Raw genomic sequence first — 25008 nt, forward strand, 5'->3', positions numbered from 1 at the left:
GTCCTTTTGTGTCTGGCTTATTTCACTTAACACATTGGTCTCTAGGCTCATTCATATTGTAGCATGTATCAAAACTTGACTCCCTTTTGAGGCTGAATAATATTCCCCTGTATGTACGGACCACATCTTGTTTTTCCTTTCATCTGTTGATGGACATTTAGGTTATTTCTGCCTTTTGGCTGTTGTGAATAATGCTGCAGTAAATGTTGGCCTACAACTATCTCTTTGAGTCCCTGATGGCAGTACTTTAGGGTGTGTACCTAGGGGTGGAATTGCTTGGTCACATGGTGGTTCTTTGTTTAACTTTGAGGAACTACCATATTGTTTTCCACTGTGGTTGCACCATTTTATATTTCCACCAGCAATATACAGTGGTTCCCGTTCCTCCACATCCTCATCAATACTTATTTTCCTTTTTAACAAATTCTAGCCATATGTGTGTCTTTTGGAAGAAATGTCTCTGCAAGTTCTTTGCCTGGTATCCGTGGTTTTAAGGCAGTATAGGAGGAATAGAGAGAAACTGAGAGGTTGAGGAAGTAGATAGAGCCCAACTGGGTGACTGGTTAGGTAGGAGGGTTAACACTGAGTTTTTTAGCCTGGGTAAGTGGGTAGATGTGGGCTGTCAAGCAAGATAGCTCCCTTCTGTTCCAGGAAAGGGGCAGGTCAGGGGGAAGATGTTGCGTTTGTAGGGGGGGCTGCATTGAGCCTGGTGTACCTAGATGTTGTACAGGTGGAGCCTACAGGATGCAATGCCATACCCATGTGTCTGGTTTCTCTGGAAAGATACAGGGCATATTTTAAGTTTTGTCTCCTCCCTGCTTCAATCTAAGAGGGAACTTAAGAAATGTGGGCATTGTTAGGCTTCTCTGTGTGGCAAATTTAAACAGTCATTGGGGGGGCAGTGGAATCTGGGATTTATGAACCAACCTCTCTCCTAGTGCTGTTGTCTTAGCCCTTAAGCACCTGCTTGATCAGGTCAGTCCTTCCGTCCTCATGGGGTGCTGCCCTGAAGCCTTGGGTTTGAGTATTCTTAGAATCACAGCTTCTAGGGGTGCCTGGCTGGCTCAGTGACTGTAGAATGCGACTCTTGATCTTGGGGGTGTGAGTTTGAGCCCCACGTTGGGTGTGGAGATTACTTTAAAACAAACAAAACAGTCATAGCTTCTAAAGCTCTAGTGACCACTCCAGTCTCTCAAACATTTGCACCTCCCTCACCCTTCCCCATCTGCATGTCTTTAGCAGTTAGGGCCAAGCAAATGCTTGACATCTTGCCCACGACGCACTGAAGTTTTCTGAATTAGTCCTTGGTAACACTGGATGTTGTATCACCATGTTCTGTGGTGTCCAGGTGGGAAATTTGTGTGTGCACAGTCCTGTCCACACTGCAGTGGATGGTGAAGTTTGAGCAGCTGTTCTACTCCAAAAAAACAACCTCAGGGGAATGAGCTCCATGGTGGCTTGTTTTTTTTACTTCTCAAGCCATAGCAGCCTGGCAGCCATCCCTAAGAAAGCCACCCCTCATGTGGCTCACATGGGCAGTGTTTGTAGATTGTCCCCCGATGCCGTCTGCCTGTGAGGCTGTAGAAACCCCCTGCAACTGCTGTTCTAGCAGGTGGTGCGACTACCGAGGTGGGAGTCCGTGTATGTACACACGCATGCACACAGCTTTGTGCTGGCTTGGCCTAGAACACCGGCTGAAACTCTCAACCCACCAAAGCGACAGCTGCAGTTACTGGTTTCCGGTGGGGCCCTGGTGAGGGGAGGGAGGGTGAGGCTGCTGTGAACTGAGCCAGCAACTGGGGAATTGGATATGGTAACTAACACTCAGGTGTGTAGGAAGCTGCCGGCAGTGGCTGTGTTTTAACAAGCTTTTTTTCTTTCTTTGTGCCTCTGCCCTCTACCCAGGCTGAATCTCAGCCCCCTACCTAATTTACCGTCTTCATGTTCATTCCATAGAAGGAGCCCATCCACATTTCTTGCCCCATGTGCTTCCTAAAGAACACATGTCTCATCCTTGATCAAGCCCTTCCTGCCACTCAGCCACACTCTGGGTCTAGCCCCATAGCTTTCACTTTTGCTCAAGTCAGCGTGATTATGGGCTCAGACAAGCCCAGAAACCCTCCACTCCAGACTTGCAGTTTGTGAGTTACTATCATTTCAAGGTATTGATGCTTTCAAAAATAATGATGTAAATTATTAGACTAATTTGAAATAATTCTATCAGCCATCAGGTTTTTAAATTCTGTATCTTAATGGATCTTGGATAAGAGACCCCTGAGAGCAAACTTTTCCCTAAAGGGCCAAGTATTTTAGGCTTTGATGTCCATTCCAAATACTCTGCTCTGCCATCATTTTCTAGTAGCCGTAGAAAATACCTCAATGGATGTAGGTGGTTGTGCTGTAATGAAACTTTCCTTACAGAACCGTGTGGTGGGCTGTAGTTTGCTGACCCCTGGCCTGGACTGATAGTCTTTATTTCTGTTTGTCATCTTACATTTTTCTTTGTCAAGAGTTAAAGAAAGCCAGAGGAACTTGCTGACTGTAAATGAACTTACATCATCTTCTTTTGGGTTTAGCATAATTGTCAGACAATGGTGATTTGGAATATATTTCTCTAAACCCTTGTTGGGAAGGATAGAAACCAGAAGGCTTTTAGCTTGTCTAAAGCTTGTCATTGTTCAAAAACTAGGACAGGCTGTCGCTTAGAGCTGAGTAGTGGCCTTTAGTATCACTCACTCTCTTTGTGGTCACTTGGAATGGCCATAGTCACATAAGGTCATGTCACCATACTGGACATTGTTTTCCTTTGTAGGAGTAGGTGCTTCGGTAATAAATGTAAGGAAAACGAGCTACAGCAATAGAGGAAATGGTATTCTTCAAGGCTCATGTTATATTGAGTTGAGGTCATCATAGTTCATTTCCAGAAGGCTGAAGCTTAAAATAATCAAAGAGCCATTTTCAAATTTCAAAAAACTATCTTATTTTCCTTTTATCTTCACAGGAAATAAAGAAAGAGATGAAGAAAGACCCTCTCTCCAGCAAAGCTCCAGAAAAACCCATGCACGAAGTATCCGGTGGAAATGTTTTGCTGTCTTCTGAAACAATTCTAAGAACCAATAAGAGAGGTATGGAAACAAAGAACAAGCCCCCTCCCCACACACAACCCCAAACTGGAAACTTCTGGGTGAACTGTGTCAAATTTGGAATTGCTGAAACATTGAATGGCATTTGCCCTTTTGTTTTTTTGTATAAATTTGGACACACACACAGAGCGAGTAATGATGTAACTATAATAAAGGGAACTGACAGAATTTTTTTTATAATGAGAAAGTAGACTAAATCCGTAAATGATGATTTTCCTAGGACTTTAGCTTTTGCTCTCATATCTATTTTTATGGATGAAAGGTGACTTTAGAGAATGCTGTGGTGCAGGCTGAGCTGTGAGTGTCTGGCCATGTTCTCTTTTTAATTTAACGGCAGGCTTTATCAGGGTCTTTCTCTCTACCTGCTGGGCTCCCAAACATAGACTGTGTCTCTCCTGGTTTCGCAGGCAGTACATGCAGAGATATAGCCCATACATCCATCCAACCAAGGGAACGTTAACCATTTTGTTTCCCTGTTTTGAGACCTCAAGGCAGATTTTCAGGTGTTAGCTCCTTGGGGTTTTGTTTTCTCCCACATCCCTCCCTTGTGACACTGTTGTTTGAAATGATAGGAGAGAGAATATAAGATTGCAGGGAGGATTCGACTCACTTCTGTGGTCGCACAAGATTTCCTCGGTTTTTCCTGACCCAACCCTCTCTGTGCATCCAGCGGGGCTCACACTGAGCGTGCCCACGGTAGGGTAGCCTTCAGCTGCAGGCTTTTCACGGGCTTATTACTTCCTTAAAGAGAAATAGCTGGTCGGAAGCAGGAGCAGGAAATGTATTAGCCAAGAGTTCCATTAAAAAGAAAAAAGAAGGCAAGTTTACATAACCACAGGGAAGAACAGCTAATCTTTCATAAAATTTAGACAGCATAAGAATTTGTCCAATAAACTGCCCATTGATCATAGTGCTTGAGACATTAGCTTTGTGTCTCTCTTCCTTCCTGCTTCTTCCTCTACCCCCTCCAGCTGCCCTGGGTTACATTTGCTTTTCTGAATTATTCAGATGAAGCATTGGCTGCAGGCCCACGCTGGTTAGCAGCTATAGGATTTTCTTTCTTTTCTTGTTTTCTTTCTTTTTTTTTTTTTTAAAGCCCATTGTACCAGTGCAGGGGATTTCCCATTTTAAGAATTAAGCGTACTTTGCTGTAAAACTGCAGCCATCCCCCAAAGCCCCTCCTGCATTCTTGCACGTAAGTTCCAGAACTCTTGAGGCCTGCCCTCGTCAGTTTCAGAGAGCCAGAAGTCCGTGTGTCTTTCTCCATTCCCACAGCTCGCTTGCTGGTCTGAGCCGTTCCTGTTCCTCCTCACGCTCCCTGGGTCCGTGAGCCAAGGACGGGCGGGCTTCTCCTGCCGGCCCTGCTTTCGTAAAGTGAATAAGAGAATTAAGGTAATTAATTAACTTAACAAGCTAAGGAATTAATTAAGTTAAAGAATTAAGGTAATTATCCAGATGAGTTTGGTAAAAATTACCTGAGAACTTGAAATCAAAGAAAGAATAAAACTTTTCAGATAATTGCCTTTTTACATCTAAAAATCTGGCCTCTGAGGTCCTCTGCGGAATTCTTCATGATCCCGCAAAAGGCATTAAAAGGGGTGGCCTACCGACTGATGTTTTTTTCTCAAGTCTCCACCTTAGGCCTGCAGCCGAGATTTACGACCAACCTTTTACGCTGGGGTATTTTATATGAGGAATCTGCCAGTGGATCTGAGACTTGGGCACATGGAGGCATTCTGTAAATACGAAATGCATAAAATACCATCTTCATTCTGTCCCAGGCTTCACACTGACCCCCGGGTCACCTGGGCCAAACATAAATTCCCAGTTGAAGAGAAGCATTGTGTACCCGAGGCCAGTGCCGTGTTTGGCCCTGCCCCCACCCGTCAATACTAACAGTATCCTACTACTCCTTATAATAAACAGCAGGGTGGATTGATTGGCCTTGTCAGGCCAGATAAATAGTTCATTGTGCTGAGCTCAAAAGCTACATTTTTTCCCCATCCCAAATCAATGAAAAACCACTTTTTTTCCCCCTTAGAACAAGGATCAGAGGCTAAATCTGTGGGATGATTCTAGTTACTTGTAAACACTTCCGTCCGACTGATTTTTCAAGTTTTGTGACTTATTGTAAATGACCCAAGTCTTCTCCTTCTCTTTGTTTCTACCAAGCTTTGTCCCTAGAAATCTCTGGATGTTTTTATCATTTGCTGTTGTTATGGAGGGAAGTTGCTTTCAGAGTTTAGTAACAGACTGCTTTGTTTCATTAACATAGGATCCTTCTGAGAGTATATGAGTCCTCCTTGTGATTCAGCCTTGGACCCTGTGAGAATTTAATACAGTTAACACAAGTTCTTTTTCTTTTAATAAAGAAAGATCAAAATCTATTTCTGTTATGAGTTTGAAATTGAGCTATTTCATTGGGTCCTGAACTTGAGGTAGATGTCGCTGGAGAAGTTTGCCCAGTTGTGGCCAGCGGTTTGGGACATGCCTCATTTTGTGGCAGTGGGGAGTGGACTGTAGAACCTCACGGAGTGGGATGAGTTTACCCTCCCTAGGCCCCTGCATAAGGTCAAGAGATACCCTAGGTTTGAACAAAGCTAGTAATCGCCTTGAGAAAGGGCCAGACCATGGAAACAGTTTGGGGACCAATTAGTTTCAGTTTTCAACTTTAATCTTTGCACATTTCTGCAGAGGTGATTTAGGGAGGTACTGGAATGACTCCATGTGCTTTTCATTTGAGAAAAAGATGTGACTGAAATTGAGAAAGACACACACACACACACACACACACACAGAGAGAGAGAGAGAGAGAGAGAGAGAGAGAGAACATTTCCTGCAGATGGCTTGGCAGCAGTCAGCTATACATTCCAGGAATTAGGGCATTTGTGTCTGCTCCTACTCCTGGCCACTTCTCTGGGCTTCACCCGAGTCCTAGTGAAGGAGCTTTTCCTTTAAAACAAGCTTTTCCCAGGGAGCAAGAAGTCAGTTTTCATTTACACTTGCAGCATGGCTGTTGTGTATCCTGAAGTTATCCCAGACTCCAGAATGTTGACAAACTATAGCCTGAGAATCTGAAAATTTTTTTGGAGCCAAATGACATTCTCATGAACCAGACACAAAAAGGTTGTTTCCTTCCGAGAATGATTTATTCTTTTGTTTCTTCTCTCCTTAAGCCCATTTGGAAGGATGATGAGCCCTCCTAAATTGGAATATTGATGTATGGAGAAATGTATGAAAAGCATTCTATCCTTGAGTTTAAAAGCAAAACTGAACACAATGGACATCTTAATAGTTAACAGCAAATACATTCAATACCTACTTGAACATGAGTACAGAGGACTTTGTCCATTTCTACTTGAATTAAAATGAAATAAAAAAAATCAGTTGGTTTCATCCTTAGAAGGGTTTCCCAACCCACTTTATTCATGGGATAGGTTAAGTGTCCAGGCTGTGATCAATACTGCCCTGGCCTTCGTAAGGACCAGCTTGTATTTCAGGGACCTAGTGTCTCACTTTTGCATCATCAGCAGACCTCATGGGGAAGCCGCCCCTCCCAGACCCTTCCTGCTGCCCGGGATTCTGGGTGTTGTTCCCTCCCCACTTTGACATGGATGCTAATGAGAGTTCAATAGCGCCTGTATACTGTGCGCCTGGCCCTGTGCTTGGTGCTGGGGCAGATCGGAAGACCAGAAAAACCCCAGCCAGTCCTGCCTGCAAGCATGTTCAGTCTATTGTATCACTTGGGAAATGTTAAGAAAGTGGTGTGCATTTCTTAAATCTTTTATATGGCAAGTTGGGGGTATGTCTCTTATTTACTTGTCATTCTGAATGTGAAGCCACTCCGTGGGTTTCTGGTTGGCTTTATGTGTCCTTGTTTCTATTTCCAGTTTATCATGAATTCAGTGTTTGGTAAGTCTCTATTGTATTTTGCACACTTATTCTTTGCTATTATTATTGTTATTATTATTATTATTGTTATGCTGTCCTGATATAAAATGTCTTTTATAATCACCTTTTTAAGTCGCTCTGCTCCTTTGGCATCTGCCTTCTGAAAGATAAACTGCTTTTACCATCTTTATTTAAGGTTTGTTGTGCATTTGCATTTTACTGCCCCTTCCAAGGATTAATGCCGAAAGATCTGATGGTCTTAAAAGATGTTATTTGTAACAGGTCTAGCACTGATGCTCCAACATGAGATTCAAGTTGAACTGGTCGGGAGGGTTGTTGTGGGAATTGCTATGTGGATATGACTTGGATTGTAGAACATGACTCTGTGGGCTCATTTGTTGTGTATTTAGTCCTTCAGACAGGTTTAATTCAAAAGTTTTCCTTAACAGAGGGACCAACAGCTGCTCTGCCTCTGGTGACACACTGTTGCTTTAAAAGTTAATGCGGAAATTCTTCAGAATTCATTTTGTGTGTGGATGGGCAATACATACATGCCCCTCAGCATAACACGGGCCCCGTGTTTGCCGCACGGAAGGGTTCTCCATTGTGGTCTGCTGGCTGTAGCCAGAGTGTGCCTAATGTTTATCTTTCTTTTCCCCTCCCAGTTTCAGCCCTGGTCATTCAAGTCGCTAAACATATCTGTCCATAGTGACCTCCCTCCCTTGTCTCTACTAAAGGGGAAATGTGTTTTGAGCTCTCACTTCTTTGGCATTTCTTTGGCTACTTGGAATAACGTTCTCGAGGTATCTGTTGGCCTGTTAGGACGTGAGTGTGTGTGTGTGCACGAACATGCACCTGCTGCCGTGGAACTCTGTTGGCTCGGAGGCGGTGGCCTGGTTCTCTTGATAGGCTGTGGGCTCTTTGTTTGAAATGAAACTGTAAACAAAGGATGGAGAAAGCGTGTCTTTAATAAAGAAAATGTCAACTCCGTTGGTTTTCCAGTGCTTTGTCGTTCAAGGTAGATGCGAGTCCTGGGAATTTGTTTATAGAAATAAGACGTTTTTCCTTTCAAATTTCCTTTTGAAGCAACAAATGTGAATTATCCTGGTTAGCTAGGAATCTGAAAATGCAGCATGTTGGGTCAGATTTTCTCCAACTCTCCAAATCACCTGCTGACTTTACCTAAATTGCTGCCTTTCATGGACAGATGGAAGAGTAAGAAGTAAGAGAAGGCATTATTGTTGTATGTGGAAGCTCTTGGCTATCACCTGACCGGACTTTCCCGTGGGGAGATGAAAATAAAGCTGGCCATCTGGCAGTGAACCTGGATGGATAGAATTCGTACATCAATAATACATACGTGCATCTGTGTAAATGTATCTGTATGTGCATTTATCATCTTTTTTCCCGGGGGCCTTCATTCTTGAAAGTTTGATAGTAAAAGGGCCATAAAGAGATCTTGTAAAGTAATTGATCCCTGGCTGCATTACTGACAGGTTCTACTGGGAGCCTGTGTTATTGGCTCTGTGGGACCAGTAGTTGCTGTTAGAGCATGTTGCCCCAGTTCACTTTCTTATCGGAGTATTACTGCCTCTTGGACCGAGAGATGGCACCCATTTCGGGTGGAAAATGCCATTTTGGGTGGGTGTTGCCATCATATATTTCCATACATTTTTATGTGTGGGTCATTGTCAAACTTGGTTTTAAGAAGTTTTCTTGTATTATATTTATCTCTTTTCAATCTCTGTGTCCTGTTTCCAAGATGTTAACACTAGAGGAATTAGTGTCCCATGGAATAATTATTTAGACTTCTACAGCACTCCTGCTGGGTTTCCACCCAAGTCCAACCAGAGGAGGAGCCAAGTAGTGGTTTGTGGTAGTGGCTCCACCTGGTGGCTGTCCTAGGAAACGCCTTCTTCTGCCCACCTCTTTCTCCTGGTAGGAAATGCCTGTGGGTCCTCTGACTTAGTGTTCTCAATTCATGCTTTTCCATCTTAGACCCATAGCTTCTCTTTGTTCCCTTCTAATTTCTTTTCTCTTCTAATTTTTGTTCATTGAACTCATAGAATCCGTTTCTCCATCCTTGTCCCATCTGTTACACCCCCGCTGACCAGGATCATTGTTGGTAAGCATTTAAAAAAAAAAAAAAAAAAAAAAGGACTCCTGTAGTCCTGACTCTAGGTGTAGATAGTAATTTGAACACAGTGTAAAGAAGTACACTAAAATCCCTGTAGGTAAGCCAGAGTCTCCTCCTTAGTAGCTCTAAGTACCCCTAACTACTTCTTTACTTCTTGTTGAGCCCAGTTTTCCTCAAAGGAGCAATATTTTATGACTGATGTTGTTTCAGTTGTCAGCAGGCGGCTAAATAAAAAGCCAACTGACTTTGTTGGCTTCATTATCATTTGTCAGTTCTCTACAGGAAGCCCCTTCTCGTCTGGGCGTGGGCCACCCACCCTTACTCCCACCCTGCCCTGCTCCCCTCTGGGTATACCACGGAGCATAAGTATTCTTGATAAATATAAATGTTTCTTTTTTCATTATCTTGTGTTTTGGGGTTTTGTTAGTTGATGACATTGCAGATGTGTTTTAGCTACATTGTGGGTTAGTCTGAGAACTTAATCCCCACTTATGACTTTGTTTCTATGAGAAAAAGCATTTGGAATTTCAAACACTGCATCATGCATAACCCACTTGTAAATCTGACTTCTTACTTTGATTTTTATATTACTGGCCTGAAGCCCTAGGTACTTTTTAAAAGCAGAGAGGGGTGCCTGGGTGGCTCAGTCGGTTGAGCGTCCGACTTTGGCTCAGGTCATGATCTCACAGTCCATGAGTTCGAGCCCCGTGTCAGGCTCTGTGCTGACAGCTCAGAGCCTGGAGCCTGCTTTGGATTCTGTGTCTCCCTCTCTCTCCGCCCCTCCCCCACTCAACACACACACACACACACACACACACTCTCTCTCTCTCTCTCAAAAATAAATAAACATTAAAAAAATTAAAAAAAAATAAAAGCAGAGAGTCCATATAACTGGGGATGACAGCACTTTTCTCATGCAGAGGAGTTTAAAGGTCACTTGGTACAGAATGCTGGACAACACACCCAGCCCCGAGGATAGCGCTGGGCAACCACATTGCACACAGTGCTCATTTTCACCAGTTCTGAGTTGGACCTTGGTGCGACCAAGCGTGTCTGTATATGGCATGTTCTAAAAGGGGGACTATTGTGTATTTTCACCTACTAGAGAGGAGATCACGTAACATGTGTGGCATGCTCAGAATGACACCAGGCCAGCATTTCCCAATGTGTGTTGCACCGAATTATGGCCCTGCAAAATACTGCACAAAAGAGGAATGGAGAGACAGAGATAAGGAGACGAAAAGGGAGAGAAAATTGGCTCTCTAGACAAGTACATTTGGGCCACATCGGCGTGCACTAACACCCTCTTAGAGACTGACAGGCCTGTTCACATATTGCAGGCTCTCCGATGCCCTGTGGTAAGGAAACCTGCTGATCTTTGATCATCAAAGCACATTTTACTGAATACTAGTTAGGACTCTGCTTTAGGATGTGCAGGACTTGAAAATGTAGGACAAGGACCTCTCTCAGCATCTCTGAGATCATCTTCAGATTCGACCTTGCACAGGGAATGTTAAAGTGAGTGGCGATGGCCATGCTGGCCCTGTGAAAAACACTGACGAAGCCTCTGAAGCCCCCAGCCGCGAAAACATAAGTTGGGCGATGCTGGGAGAACGTTCCTTGAATCTAAAGCTTGAAAGCCAGTCCTTTCGGTACGTTTTCAAGTGACAAGCTGAAAGGGATTTTTTTCTTTTGATCGTTTCTTGGGTTCCTGTGTCGAAGAGTGCCTGGGCTGGGCTTTGGCAGGAAAAGTGGACTGAGGGGGCTGACCCAGGGGACGCAGGGCTGGCTCTACCTGGAACTTGGGTCAGGATGGAACTGGTATTCCAGGGGCAGATTCTATAATGAAGACGAAACAATAGTCCTACACAGTCAGAAGAGTCCCATTGCCTTCTCTACCCGCTTCAATTGAAAGATGGGGAATCTTAGCTCTCCTTGACTACATTAAAACCCTGATGAGGCATAAAGAAGAGCTTCGTTCACTCTCTCCTCTTATTAGTGAAAGAGGCTGCCATTTCGAGTTCAGATAATGAGCCCACTTGTGGGGCTGTGAGGCAAATCCACTTAGCCTGCCATTTAGAGCTCTGGAATCTAGAATTCCTGAGGTGGCTGAGGTCCCTGATAGTGTCCCAGCCTTCAGCCTGATGCAGGGACTCTCCTGTTGACATGCCAGGAAGGAGGACGTGGAACCTCTGCCCAGGGGACCTGAGAGGACACCCCTCTGATCTGGGGGACTGGACTTTGCTAAGGCCCACATGGGATTCTCTCTTCCAAAGAGAGGTTGTTCCGGGTAGAGAGCTGGTAGATTAATTAAAGGTAATTAATTAGAGGTATTGTATTGGGACAACAAGTGCCTTCACTTGTAGAAAGCCCTGGTAAAGGAGCCTTTTCTTCTGTAGCTTCCTCAGTTTCTTCTAATTACACCTGTTGATCTCTAGTCACAGCCTGGTTCCCCTGATGCCACCTGCAGCTTCAATTTAGTCTTTGGATTCATGGCTTTTTGTGCTTGTGAGGCCCCGGGACTGTTGTGCCCCGAACAATGAGGGCATTACCTGGCCCACCTCCGTAACCCATGGTCAGGCGGACAGTGGGCCCGGCTGCAGTGCCAGGTGGACCACTGTCATTGTCCCCCACCAGGAAAGGAAAGAGAACTTCCTATGTGTGGATGTGCATGTGTGCGTGTGTGCGCGTGCCCTCAAGGAAGCGCTTCGGAGGAGGACTGAACCGCTTGTTCTGTTTGTAGTTTTCTGGAGACCTGAATAAGCTCAGTGGTAGTAGGGCCTTGTTGCAGGAAGAATGGCTGTTGGCAGACTCAAGCCCCCACTTCTGTTGCACCCCCAAAGTTTCCATGGGACTTGAGGCAAGTCTCATACTCTATTTTCCCATCTGTAAAATAAGGAGACTAGGCTTGTTAATTCCCTCAGGGAAACTGTCAGGCTAAAAATGGGGAAAGAGAATAAAGCTTGGGGCAGAGGGTGTGAGAAAGTGAAATACTACTGAATGTAGTAGTAGTTGTTACTAAGAGCGGTAAACTGCTGGGAAGACCCCAGGATGTTGGGAAGAAACTACAAATTTATGGACACTCATAGTGAAGTGTTGTTTCCATGAAGCAATCAGTGATCAGATGCACGTGGAGCATTCTCCGGGGTAGACCATATGGTAGGCCATAAAAGAAGGCTCGGTAAATTTCAAAGAATTAAAATCATGCAGAGTATGTTCTCCAACCACAGTGGAATTAAATTAGAAGTCAACAACTGAAGGAAATTTGGGAAATTCACAAATATATGGAAATTAAATAGCATACTCCCAAATAACCAGTGGGTCAAAGAAGAATCCCCAATGGAAATTTTGAAATATTTAGAAATGAATGAAAATGAAAACACAATCACCAAAAATTGCCTGCGTGCAGCTAAAGCAACGCTTAGAGTAAAATTACAGCTGCAAATGTCTATGATCAAAAAGAAAACAGATTTCAAATCAATACCCCAACCTTCCTTTTTCCCCCCAGCTTCACTGAGATATCATTGATATTATAATATTGTGTAGATTTAAGGTGTAGAGCGTGATGATTTGATACCTGTATATATTGCAAAATGATTACCACACTAAGGCTAATTAACATGTCCCTCACCTCCCATAATTACCTTTTTTTTTTTAGTTGTTGCTGTGAGAACCTATAAAATTTGTCTTTCTCTAACATATTTTACTTAGCATAATGCCCTCAAGGGTTCATTCATGTCACAAATGGCAGGATTTCCTTTTTTTTATGGCTAAAACATATTTCCAGTGTGTGTGTGTGTGTGTGTGTGTGAGAGAGAGAGAGAGAGAGAGAGAGAGAGAGAGAGAGAGAGACATTTCCTTTATCCATTCATCCATTGATGGACGCTTAGGTTGTTTCCATATATTGGCTATTGTGAGTAATGCTGCACTGAACACGGGGGTGCAGATATCTCTTTGAGAAAGTGATTTCATTAACTTTGGATATCTGCCCCGAAGTGGGATTGTCAATAATTTACTTTCTACCTTGAGAAACTAGGAAAAGAGAGGCACTAGGCTGGCTCAGTTGGTGGAACATGTGACTCTTGGTCTCGGGGTTATGAGTTCCAGCGCCACATTGGGCATAGAGTTTACTTAATTAAAAAAATATTAAAAGAAACTAGAAAAAGAACAGCAAAGTAAACTTGAAGCAAGCAGAAAGAAGGAAAAAAATAATGATTAGAAGTAAGTGAAATAGAGACTAGGAAGATAATACAGAAAATTACTAAAATCAAAAATTGGTTCTTTGAAGTAGTCAACAAATTGATAAATGTAGAAAGGAGAGCAGATTTCAAATACCAAATGAGGAATTAAAAAGGGGACATCGCTGGGGCGCCTGGGTGGCTCAGTCGGTTAAACGTCCGACTTCGGCTCAGGTCATGATCTCGCGGTCCGCAGGTTCAAGCCCCGCGTCGGGCTCTGTGCTGACAGCTCAGAGCCTGGAGCCTGTTTCAGATTCTGTGTCTCCCTCTTTTTCTGACCCTCCCCTGTTCATGCTCTCTCTCTCTCTGTCTCAAAAATAAATAAATGTTAAAAAAAATTAAAAAAAAAAAGGGGGACATCACTGCCAATCTTCGAGAAATTAAAGAGCTTGTGAGGGAATCCTGTGAACAACTTATGCGTTCCTGGTGGGAATGTAAAATGGTGTAGCTCATTTGGAAAACGGTCTGGCCTTTCCTCAAACTGTTAAGTGTAGAGTTACCACATGACCCAGCATTCTATACCCAAGAGAAATGAAAACCTATGGCTACGTACAAACGTGTGCACTAATGTTCATAGCAGCGTGACTCATAATGGCCTTGAAATGGAAACAACCCAAGTGTCCATCAGCTGAAAAGATGAACAAATAGTGGACTGTTATTTGGCAATAAAAGGAAATAAGTACCGATACATGCCAGAGCATGGATGGGCCTTGAAGACCCGATGCTAAATTGAAGAAGCCAGACACTAAAGGTCACATATTTTGTGATTCCATTTATATGAAGTGTCCAGAAGAGACAAGTCCCTGGACATGGAAAATAGGTTAGTGTTTGCCCAGAGCTGGGTGTGAGAATGGAAAGTGACTGCTGATGGACAAGAAGTTACTGTTTGGGGTGATGGAGTTGTTCTAAAATTAGGCTGTTGTGATGGTAGCACGACTCTCTGACTATAGAAAAACCATTTATTTAATCAGTTAAAATGGGTGAATTTGTATGGCATGTAAATTATATCTCAATAAAGCTGGGGTGGGTTTTTTTTTGACGACTACCACACAGAGTGGTGTTAAAATGCAATGTCTGGCTGTGCCTGTCTGTCTGTCTGTTTGAATCTTTCCCTTTTACATCCCCTACCACTACCCCCTCCCAGCCGATGGACAAGATGTGTCATTCCGTTTATTCAAGTCTTTAAAAATTATATGTTTCTCAGTGACGCTTTCTATTTTTCTTCATTCAATCAGTTGCCTAGGAGATAGTGAGTGTGAGGGATCAAAAAGACACTGTTTTGCTGGGATGACCTAAATATTAGATAATCGATTTGAGAAGGGTAGAGAACTGACTGTGGCATTCTATTGTTCATTTCTTGAGAAAAAAAAAATGAGATTCCCTGTAAATCAAAAGGCAAACCTCTTATATTCTGAATTCTGTGCTTCATAGAGAGAGCCTTTCCTGGAAAGGAAAGAATCCATTTAGGGTTCCAATTTTTCTTGCCATTGTGACTCTGCATTGGCTATTTTTGCTCATAAATCTTTTCCGCAGCCCTGATGATTTCTTTATGAAAGATTCTTAGATGTGGAATTACTGGACAAAAAGCGTGTATGTATTTTACGGAACTTTAAGCCATTATTATGAAATTGATTTCTTGAAGGGTCGTACCAATTTACATCACCACTAGGAGTGGGAAGAGTGCTTGTTAGGGTTTCAAGCTTGAATTTCTTTGATTAACAGAGTTCTTGAGCATTTTTTCCCTTCTGTCATTTGTTTGTATTCTTTGCTCTCACATCGAGGTCTTTCTGTTTTTCTTACTGATTAGCATATTATTCCTTGGTCATTTCTGGCAAATTTTGCTTCCCAGTTTGTTGGCTTTTCACTTTGTTTACAACTGGTTTTGATGTACAGAAATGGTACTTTTTTACGGGGATGAGAGTGTTGATTTCTTTCATGATTTCCATGAGTAAATTCTCACCTAATTTTTCTTCTTTATACTGGCTTCATTTTTTACTTCTGATTTTTAATCTCTGTGGTATTTTGATGTATAGTATGTGGTTAGCATGCAAACTGATTTTTATTTTGAAATAGCCACTTTTCCAGGACCATTTATTGAATAATCCACCCATTCCCCCGTGAACTGTGATGTCTCATTTATCATATGTTATTATATATAAGACATTTTTCCTGGACTTTCACTTCTGTCCCATTAATTTGTTTTACCATTCTTGTACCAATGTAGTTAACTATCGTGGCTTTATAGGACATTTTAGTATATGATATGGCTTTTGTCCTTCCTGTTATCACATGTCATTTTCAAAGCTATTTTAGCTATTCTCGTTTGTTTTAAAATTATGTTACCCAGTTGTTAAAAACTCCATTAGGATTTGAATTACATTAACATTGCACATCGATTTAGAAAGAACTGACATTCTTGCAACTTTTTTTGTTTAACAGTCTTGTATCGTGTCATATGAAATGTCTTTATGTATGATAGTGTATAAATGAAAGCCTCTTCTCCCCCGTGTCCCCCTCCTCTTCTGCAGATATCCTGGTGGGCCGGTTCTTGCAACTGTATAACCAAATTAAAATGTATATCCCTTCTGAATTCTAGACAGCTAATTCTAGTGACCCAGTGACAATAGGACATCACTCTGTTTAGTCAAGTGTCAGTTAATGTTTTATTTGTGCAGTCTTGCTTACTCCTTATGTCATTCCTACAGAGATTGGGGTTATTGTTGGCTTTTGCAAATAGAATCTTTTTCCCCTTGTATTTTTTTTTCTTATCACTGATACACAGAAGAATTTAACTTTTGAATATTTATAATAGCTCTTTGTGGAACACTCTTGTTAATTGAAAAATGTTCCCCTGTAATATTGAGGGAACTGATAGTATTTATCGGTCCCTCGCTTTCAGAAGGCGGATGAATGGAAATTACAAAATGTTGTATTTTATTTAACAAATACATTTGATAGAAACCAAAATTCCTTAGCTTGGATAGAGCTTTCCGGTTTGTATACGTAGACAAGGACCGAAAGACTCACTCCCATCTTATACTAAGCCCATGAAGGTGGGGAGGGGGCAGTCGCCATTATAGGTGTGTTGTAAATATAAGGAAACTGAAGGGGGCAGAAGTGAAAATGACTTACGGGATGCCGCAGAAAGGCAGACCTGGAAGGTCTCTTACTGCCTTCATCTCAGAACAATATAAGCAGTGATGAGTGATAGTGTCCAGAAAGCCTTAGGGAATGGCGCATCTTAAATGATGATTTTTGGACCCTTGTAGCTGCATTCTATTCTGTTAATACACTTGTGTGCTTGTGTGTGTGTGTGTGTGTGTGTGTGTATCCATGTTTATACTTGGACTTTTTTTACTAGATTATAAGCTCCTTGAAGAAAGAGGCCTTATTATATTCATCTTGGAGCCCACTTTATCGGATGGAAGTATATGCTTGTACTCACACACCCTAACCCTTTTGAGGAGTGAGTTATTGAAAAGAAAACTACCTGAGGGAGAAGAAGCTTTATATTTAGTTATATATTTAAGGAAAAGCTGTTGAAAGTCGGTGATTCAGAGCAATTGCCTTCGTTACTGAGTGCTGAGGGAGAGGGAAGACTTCTTAAGGGTCCGTTTTAGAAAGTGGATCATGAGAGTAAGTACTGAATCTAGCTCTCAGCCTCATAATGGGCCATTAGTAGAGTGAGAAAGCAAAAAAGGTTTCCGAAGGAGGAGATTCGAACTAGACTGAAAGTAGAATTAAGTTATGAGGGTAACTGTGTTTGAGAGACAGCTCCTCCATTTTTCCTGTTTCCTAGTATAACATGAGCTGAGAGCAAGGGAATATTTCCAGGGTAAGGGAAGCTCTAGTTTCTGTCATCATTTTAATCTGTATTTGGTTTGTCACCCTTCCGCAAGGTTTTCTAAATAAAGTGTAGAGTTGAGTTTATTTTACATACAACAGTATGTCTGCTCTTCCCTTTTTTGTTGGAATACACAGACCAGACTTCGCTTTCCCTTCCTTTCTGCACTTCATCCTCTCTGAGATTTGATTGCTCATCATCACTCTCGTCAGAGCAAGGGAGGGAAAATGAAGATATTAATCAAGGGAGGTGGTTAGATTATGTGATTATATGTTAATTTTGTTCATCAGGAACCCATTATTACGAATTATCACTGATTAGTATTGTGTTTTCATATTTCTGTGTAACCACCTCCAGTTGGGTTGCTAGAGATGTTGGAAGTCTGGAGCCGGCCCTGCCCGCCCCCCCCCCCCCCCCCCCCGCAGCCCTCACATACATACTCTCTCTTGCTTCTTTCCCTTCTCCCCACAGCCAGCAGCTTGGATGGATTCTTCAGTATCGTCATTCCTTCCGAAGCAAAATCAGATTTCCAGAATGTTTTGTTATTGAGTTTCCCCTGTATTCTTTTTGACCCTTTTCTAGGCCATGCTATTTGACAGATTAAAGCAAACAAATGAACACAAGCATGCAGTTAATTGTTATCTTAAAAAAAACACATTGTTTAGGAAAAAAAAATGACATCAGTTTTATGTTTGACTTTTAAAAAGCTTTAAATCAACTCTTTGATAGTATCATTGGGAGTAGCTTGTTTCTTTTGAAGAAGTTAGCTTCCTTTGTAATTTACTTTTGATGAAATCATTGAGATAAAAGATAAGGCATATCTATACAAACAAAAAAAAGTTATATACAAAGAAAAAAGTAAGCAAGTTACTGATGTGTCTGACAACACTGTGGACGGGGACAGGCAAACAAAAAAGAGCCAGGAATGCAAATTTGGTATCTGTTTTGTGCATAGCTGTATGCTTAAAAAAATACATCACCTTTCCTCTTAAACCTTGTCCCTATAGCTCTGACTTTTTTTTTTTTTATGGAATTCGTGTGCAATTCAGTCATGTTTTGTTTTATTTTTTATTTTATTTAAAAATTTTCTAATGTTTATTTTCTTTTTTTGAGAGAGAGAGAGAGAGACAGACAGACAGACAGACAGACACAGCATGAGCAGGGGAGGGGCAGAGAGAGAGAGGAAGACACAAAATCCAAAGCAGGCTCCAGGCTCTGAGCTGTCAGCACAGAGCCCGACACGGGGCTCGAACCCACAGACGACGAGATCATGACCTGAGCCGAAGTCAGATGCTTAACCAACTGAGTCCCCCACGTGCCCCCCGTTTTGTTTTTTGTTAAATGTTTATTTATTTATGGGGCGCCTGGGGGGCTCAGTTGGTTAAGCGTCCGACTTCGGCTCAGGTCATGATCTTGTAGTTCATGGGTTCAGGCTCCATGTTGGGCTCTGTGCTGACAGCTCAGAGCCTGAAACCTGGTTTGGATTCTGTGTCTCCTTCTCTCTCTGCCTCTCCCCAGCTCGCACTCAGTCTCTCTGTCTCTGTCTCTCTCCCCAAAATCTCACGGTCCATGAGTTCGAGTGCCGCGTCAAGCTCTGTGCTGACAGCTGAGGGCCTGGAGCCTGCTTCTGGTTCTGTGTCTCCCACTCTGCCCCTTCCCTGATTGCACTTTGTCTCTCTCTCAAAATAATAAATCAATATTAAAAACGAAATTTAAAGAAATTAAAAAAATAAATGTTTAATCATTTATTTTGAGAGAGAGAGAGAACAAGCAGGGGAGAGGGGCAGAGGGGGAGAGAGAGAGAATCCCAAGCAGGCTCCATGCTCAGCACAGAGCCTGATGTGGGGCTCGATCCCACAAACCAGTGAGATCATGACCTGAGCCGAAATCAAGAGTCAGACACTTAACTGACTGAGCTACCCAGGTACCCCCGCAATCATGTTTAAGAGCTTTCTTCCTTCCTTCTCTCCCTGGCTCCTTTTCCATCCCTCTCTCTGTGATGACTTATTCTAAGCTCCATTCCATCCCGGATCAGGTCTCTAGGCTATGTACACGTATGTCATTAACTTTTATTTACATTTGTACAGGCTTGACAGGAATACACGGATCATTGAAATCCAGGATGATCCATAGAAACCGTGTTGCAGCTTAACCGTAAATCTTTTACTAGAAAAGTTTACGTAGGATGCGATTTAATTTTACTCCCTACCGATCCTTTCAAGTGGGTGTGTTAATACATTACAAAATGACCAAACCTAGGTGGCAAGGAAGAAAGGAGGAGGTGCAGGATAAATCTCTCCCTCCCTCCACATCTTCATAAATTCTGAACTGTATTGATCCATTCATATTGATGTATGAACTCATTCTATCAAAAGCCCAAGTTGAAGTGGAAAATGGAAAGTGATCATTTATTAGAGTGTGTGTCAGCTTTATGCTGAAGCAAACCAAACAAACAAAACCACACAGGCCTGAATGGCCTCTCTTTCAACCCTTAGCTTGCGAATGGCCGGAGGCAGACAGGGCCTGCGCAACCAGCAAGACTTGATAATAGTTGACAAATATCCTGTCTGTTTTCAGTGGCTTAGAACTTGACTGACAGTTTGTAGCGGCTGGAAGACCACCGTGTTTCTTTTTCTTTCTCATACTCCTGCCCAGGATAATTCAGAGGCCCTGGTTGGAGAACTTCTGAGACATCCATGCATTTCTCAGCTCTCTTGGCCTGTAGCCATTTCTGGAAGGTCATTTCACCGTTCATTTCTTTTTAAAAACATTTTATTTTTAAGTATTCTCTACACCCAATGTGGGACCTGAACTCACAACCCCGAGATCAAGAGTCTCACGTTCCATTGACTGAGCCAGCCAGGCGCCCCTCATTTCACCTTTCCAAATGTCTATTTCTTTATCTACAAGTTGAAAGATTGAAAAGTTTTCAGTATTTTTTAAAGTTTATTTATTTTGAGAGAGAGAGAGAGAGAGAGAGAGAGAGAGAGAGAAAGCAAGTGCAAGCAGGGGAGGGGGACAGAGAGAGGGAGAGAGAGAATCCCAAGCAGGCTCCACACTGTCAGCACAGAGTCCGATGTGGGGCTCAAACTCATGAACAATGAGATCATGACCTGAGCTGAAACCAAGAGTCTAACACTTAACTGACTGAGCCACCCAGGTGCCCTATCCAGTATTTTTTAACCTGAGGACCCTTTCTAAAAGCTTTTGACCCTTTTGATGGCAAATTTCTGGGTCTTCATTAGCACATAACTAGTTCTTCAAATTAGGCTCAAGGTGCTGTTTATAGATAGTCCTGCGAAGCTTTTTGCTCTGCGAACGCTCATTTTGGCTAGTAAGCCTTTTGGAATCTTAAAAAGTTTAAGGATTCCATTCTTTTCTTTCAAACCTTTTCCAGGGTCACTAGGAAGGAATATTCTGGTCTATGCTGCATATTCTCTGCAGCTCATTTGAGCTCCTACAGCCAACAAACATTTATTGGATGAATCAGCTTTCCACATGACCCGTCAGAAGCTTTGGGAGAACTTTAGAGAATTCTGGCTCTTTGCTGAGAAAGCCTTATGGCAATTTTATTGAGTGGTGAAGTTAAAACAGTGTTTTGCCGTTGGTAAACCACCCATTCTTGCCCACCGCATGGCAGTGCAGTCTCTTTACTCTGCTTGATTGTGCTGGGTTGAATGGGTGGTGAGATGTGTACTCATTTTGCATTCAGCTCAGCATGTTTCAGAATCCTGTCTTCTCCAAAGGCTTTTCATATCCTCGCCATGTTTATTTCAGTGGGTGTGGGATTACATCATTCATGGTAAATTGGGTTGAGTTGCAAACTCTAGGTACCAATCCCATCCCTTCAACTTGGTTAGATGACGCCTGAAGACTGCTAGCTAAGTGATGAGGTTTGTTTTTTTTTTTTTAAGCATGTTTCAGGTTTCAAAATAAGATTTTAATAAAGATATATAAAATGGGGGCACCTGGGTGGCTCACTCGGTTAAGTGTCCGAATTTGGCTCAGATCATGATCTCACGGTTTGTGAGTTCAAGCCCTGTGTTGAGCTCTGTGCTGACAGCTCAGAGCCTGGAGCCTGCTTTGAACTGACTCTGACTCTCTCTCTCTCTCTCTCTCTCTCTCCCTCCCTCCCTGCCCCTCCCCCACTCACACTCTGTCTCTCTCTCTCTCTCAAAATAAATAAAATTAAAAATTAAAAAAATATATATATAATGAATCAAGAAGGGATATGAACAGATATTTGTATACACATGCTCATTGCAGCATTATTTACAGTAGGCAAATGGTAGAACCAACCCAAGCATCCATCAGCAGAAGAATAGATAAACAAAATGTGGTCTCCATACAATGAAATATTATTCAGCCTTAAAAAGAAAGACTGCTGTCAGCACGGAGCCCGACGTGGGGCTCAATCCCATGAACTGTGAGATCACAATTGAAATCAAGAGTCAGCTGCTCAGCTGACTTAGCCACCCAGCCTCCCCAAAAGAAAGAAATTCTTATATGTGCTTCGACATGAATGAACCTTGAGAACATTATGCTGAGTGAAATAAGCCAGTCATAAAAGGACAAATATTATATGATTTTATTTATATGAGGCATATAGAATAGTCATAGAGACAGAAAGCAGAGGTGCTGTTACCAGGGGATGGGGTGTGTGGGGGGACATGGGGACTTCGTGTTTAACGGATACAGAGTTTTAGCCTGGGAACATGAAAGGGTAGATGGATGTACAGTAATGTGAATTTGCTTAATGCCACTGAACTGTGCATTTTATGGTGGTTAAAATGGTGAGGGGGCCTGGGTGGCTCAGTCAGTTGGTTCAGCATCCGACTGTTTTTTTATTTTTTTTTAAATGTTTGTTTACTTTTGAGAGAGAGAGAGAGACAGAGAGAGACAGAGGTGTGAATGGGGGAGGAGCAGAGAAAGAGGGAGACCAGACTCCAAAGCAGGCTCTAGGCTTGGAGCTGTCAGCACAGAGCCCGCGGGGCTCAAACTCACAGACCGTGAGATCAGGACCTGAGCTGAAGTCGGACGCTTAACTGACTGAGCCACCCAGGCGCCCCAGCATCTGACTCTTAATTTCAGCTCAGGTCATGATCTCATAGTTCGTGAGTTCGAGCCCTACATTGGGCTCTGGGCTGACAGTGCAGAATCTGCTTGGGATTCTCTCTCTCTCTCTCTCTCTCTCTCTCTCTCTCTCTCTCTCTCTCTCTCCCCCCCTCTCCCCCTCTCCCCCTCCCTCCCTCCCTCTTTCTGCCCCTCCACTGCTCATTCTCTCTCTCTCTCTCAAAAATAAATAAATCTTTAAAAAATGGTAAATTTGATAGTATGTATGTTTTATGACAAAAAAAAAGACCAAGAATAATATGACAAATACCCAACAGCCTTCTACCCACTGTCAACTGAGAAATTTAAAAAATGGAGAACTTCATGTCACCTGTGTTACCTGGTCTCAATTTCATTGTGTATATTTTGAGGAGGGAATGATGACGAGTCAGAGACTTCTTTGTAGAAGAGCTTTCTTTCTGCTTTATTTTCCGTCTGCATTTGTTAGCTAAAGATAAACATACTACAACAGGTAAGAAGTGAATAAACTTATTGTCCTTTAAAATTAGTGTTTCTAGAAACTTCTAAAAATATTTTTTTTTTTATAAACTTCTTTTACCCTCTGGGCCTTCCTTAATATGGAGAAATAGTCCAGGGAAATAACACTCAACTTACCAGGACAGAAGACTAAGAGAAGATATTTTCTGGCCTTTTACTCCCTGCATGTATGTTGTAAATATTTTTTGAGGATCTGCTCTGTGTCAGGCAGTGTCGTATCAGTTACCTGTTGCCACAGTTATGCTGCGTAACAAACACCCACAGAACCTCGGTGGCCCAACAGTAAGCGTTTATTGCTTTTGAGTCTGGGGCCAGCTGGAAGCTGGCTGGTGACTTTTCTGATTTTGACTGGGGTTCCTCCCGTGTCTTGAGGTCAGCTAGCCATTTGCCTTGACCTCAGCTGCACGCCCAGGGCATCGGCACTGCCTCGTGTATCTCGCATGCTCCAGCAGGCTGGCTTAAGCACGTTCACATAGCAGTGGTAGAGGCATGACCGAGAATGGAAACTTCCAAGTTCTCTTGAGGCCTGGGCTCCAGACTGGCACGCTGCCACTTCCTTTTCACTTTGTTTTCCAAAGCAAGTCCCATGGCTTGGGGAACCCTGCTCTGTCTTTAAGGGAAGCACTCTAAAGTCATGTGACAAAGGGCATGGGTACATGAGAGGTGAAGAATTAGGGCTAAATGCGGTCCGCACGCCCCACCCTGTGCAGAGCGTCACAGGAGAGACACGTAGGCGGTCCTCTTAACAACCCTGAGCGGAAGGCGGCATCCTCCCAGCTTTACAGTCGGAGCGACGGAGGATCAGAGAGGTTCTGTGATGTATCCAGGCCACACTTGCAATGAGAGGTATAGTTTGGGTTTATACCGAGGTTTGTCCAACCTCTTCCTCTATGCTGCCTCCGACTCCACACAGCATCTTGGATTACTGCCTCTTTCTGGAAACATCTGCCTTGCCTTTTGTGTCTGTGTATTTGCCCCCCTCACCCCCACTATACCTCTTTATTTTGCTGGCTCCTCTTCTCAAGCTTCTTAAATGTAAGCTGCTTTTATGGTTCTGTCTTTGGCATCTTCTGTTGTCTCCTCGCTCCTGGGCTCAGCCAATGCCACAAAGCACACAGGCCCCAAAGCCAACCTCTCTGGGCCACACCTCCCTCCTTGCTTCCCTCACCCCTTACGTCCACTCTCAGACACTCTGTGCTGGTTAATGGTCTCTCAGCTGTAAGTCACAGTCACCCTGGCTTAACCTGGCTCAGGTCATAAGGAAATGTCTGTGTTGCATAACCAGTCCGAGGGCAAGGCAGGGACTCTGTCTGAGTTGGCTTCGTGCTGTGGTCTTCCCTGCTTACATCTAGTGGGGGAAAGGGCAGGGGCTTCTCTTCTTGGAGATGCCCTGGGCCGGTCCATCTTCATCTCTCACTGCCACCCTGCCCGTCCCTGAACCCATCCCTGGCCCTAGCCCAGGGCTAGTGGTCTGCAGTAGAGTGGCTGACAGGGGGCGACTACTGTGTCCCCAACTGTGCCCGCAGGATCGAGCAGCACATTCTCCTGCCTTGTCCTTCCCCTTCTCCTGCTTCATCATTTGTTGTTTGTCCCTTTGGTTTTGAGGTCATTACTAAGGAACTGTTCAGGGTCGGGCTCCAGGAGAGCCTCTAGTAAACCCCAAGGAGGCTAACTCAGGTGCTGCTCATAGCAGCCTGGGATTTGAGAATCAGACCGTCCCGGGCAGCATGGGCAGGGTGAGGAGAGCACCTGTTGTGGTGGTCATAGGAGCACCTAACCCTGCCTCAAAGGCGGTCACAGATGGTGTCTGGGAGGGTGTCACATTTTTTTTCTTTAAATTTTTTTGTACGTTTATTTATTTTTTGAAAGAGAGAGAGAGCAAGTAGGGGAGGGGCAGAGAGGGGGAGACACAGAATCCGAAGCAGGCCCCGGGCTCCAAGCTGTCAGCACAGAGCCTGAAGTGGGGCTCAACCCCATGAACCGTGAGATGATGACCTGAGCCGAAGTCAGACGCTCAACCGACTGAGCCATCCAGGCGCCCCTGGGAGGGCGTCACTTCTAAGCTGATGATTCCACATTAGTGATGTCTCTCGTTCTTCCCTAAAACAAAAAAATCATCCCTGGTCTCTGATTTAGACCCTTATC

The 25008-nt window shown here is 43.3% G+C and overlaps 1 protein-coding gene across 8 annotated transcripts in view; it reads left to right on the plus strand.

The window, feature by feature from the left end:
* The window catches only part of SH3KBP1 (SH3 domain containing kinase binding protein 1), a 330169-nt gene that overhangs the window by 130092 nt on the left and 175069 nt on the right, over window positions 1–25008 (plus strand). For all 8 annotated transcript variants that reach the window (XM_019431615.2, XM_019431614.2, XM_053891776.1 and 5 more), the window contains one exon: window positions 3002–3125. In XM_019431615.2, coding sequence (XP_019287160.1) covers window positions 3002–3125 — 124 coding nt within the window. The remainder of the gene's footprint in view (window positions 1–3001; window positions 3126–25008) is intronic.

The sequence above is a fragment of the Panthera pardus genome, unplaced genomic scaffold (genome assembly GCF_024362965.1).
Source record: "Panthera pardus isolate Hobbes unplaced genomic scaffold, ASM2436296v1 HiC_scaffold_27, whole genome shotgun sequence".
NCBI classification, from domain to species: domain Eukaryota; kingdom Metazoa; phylum Chordata; class Mammalia; order Carnivora; family Felidae; genus Panthera; species Panthera pardus.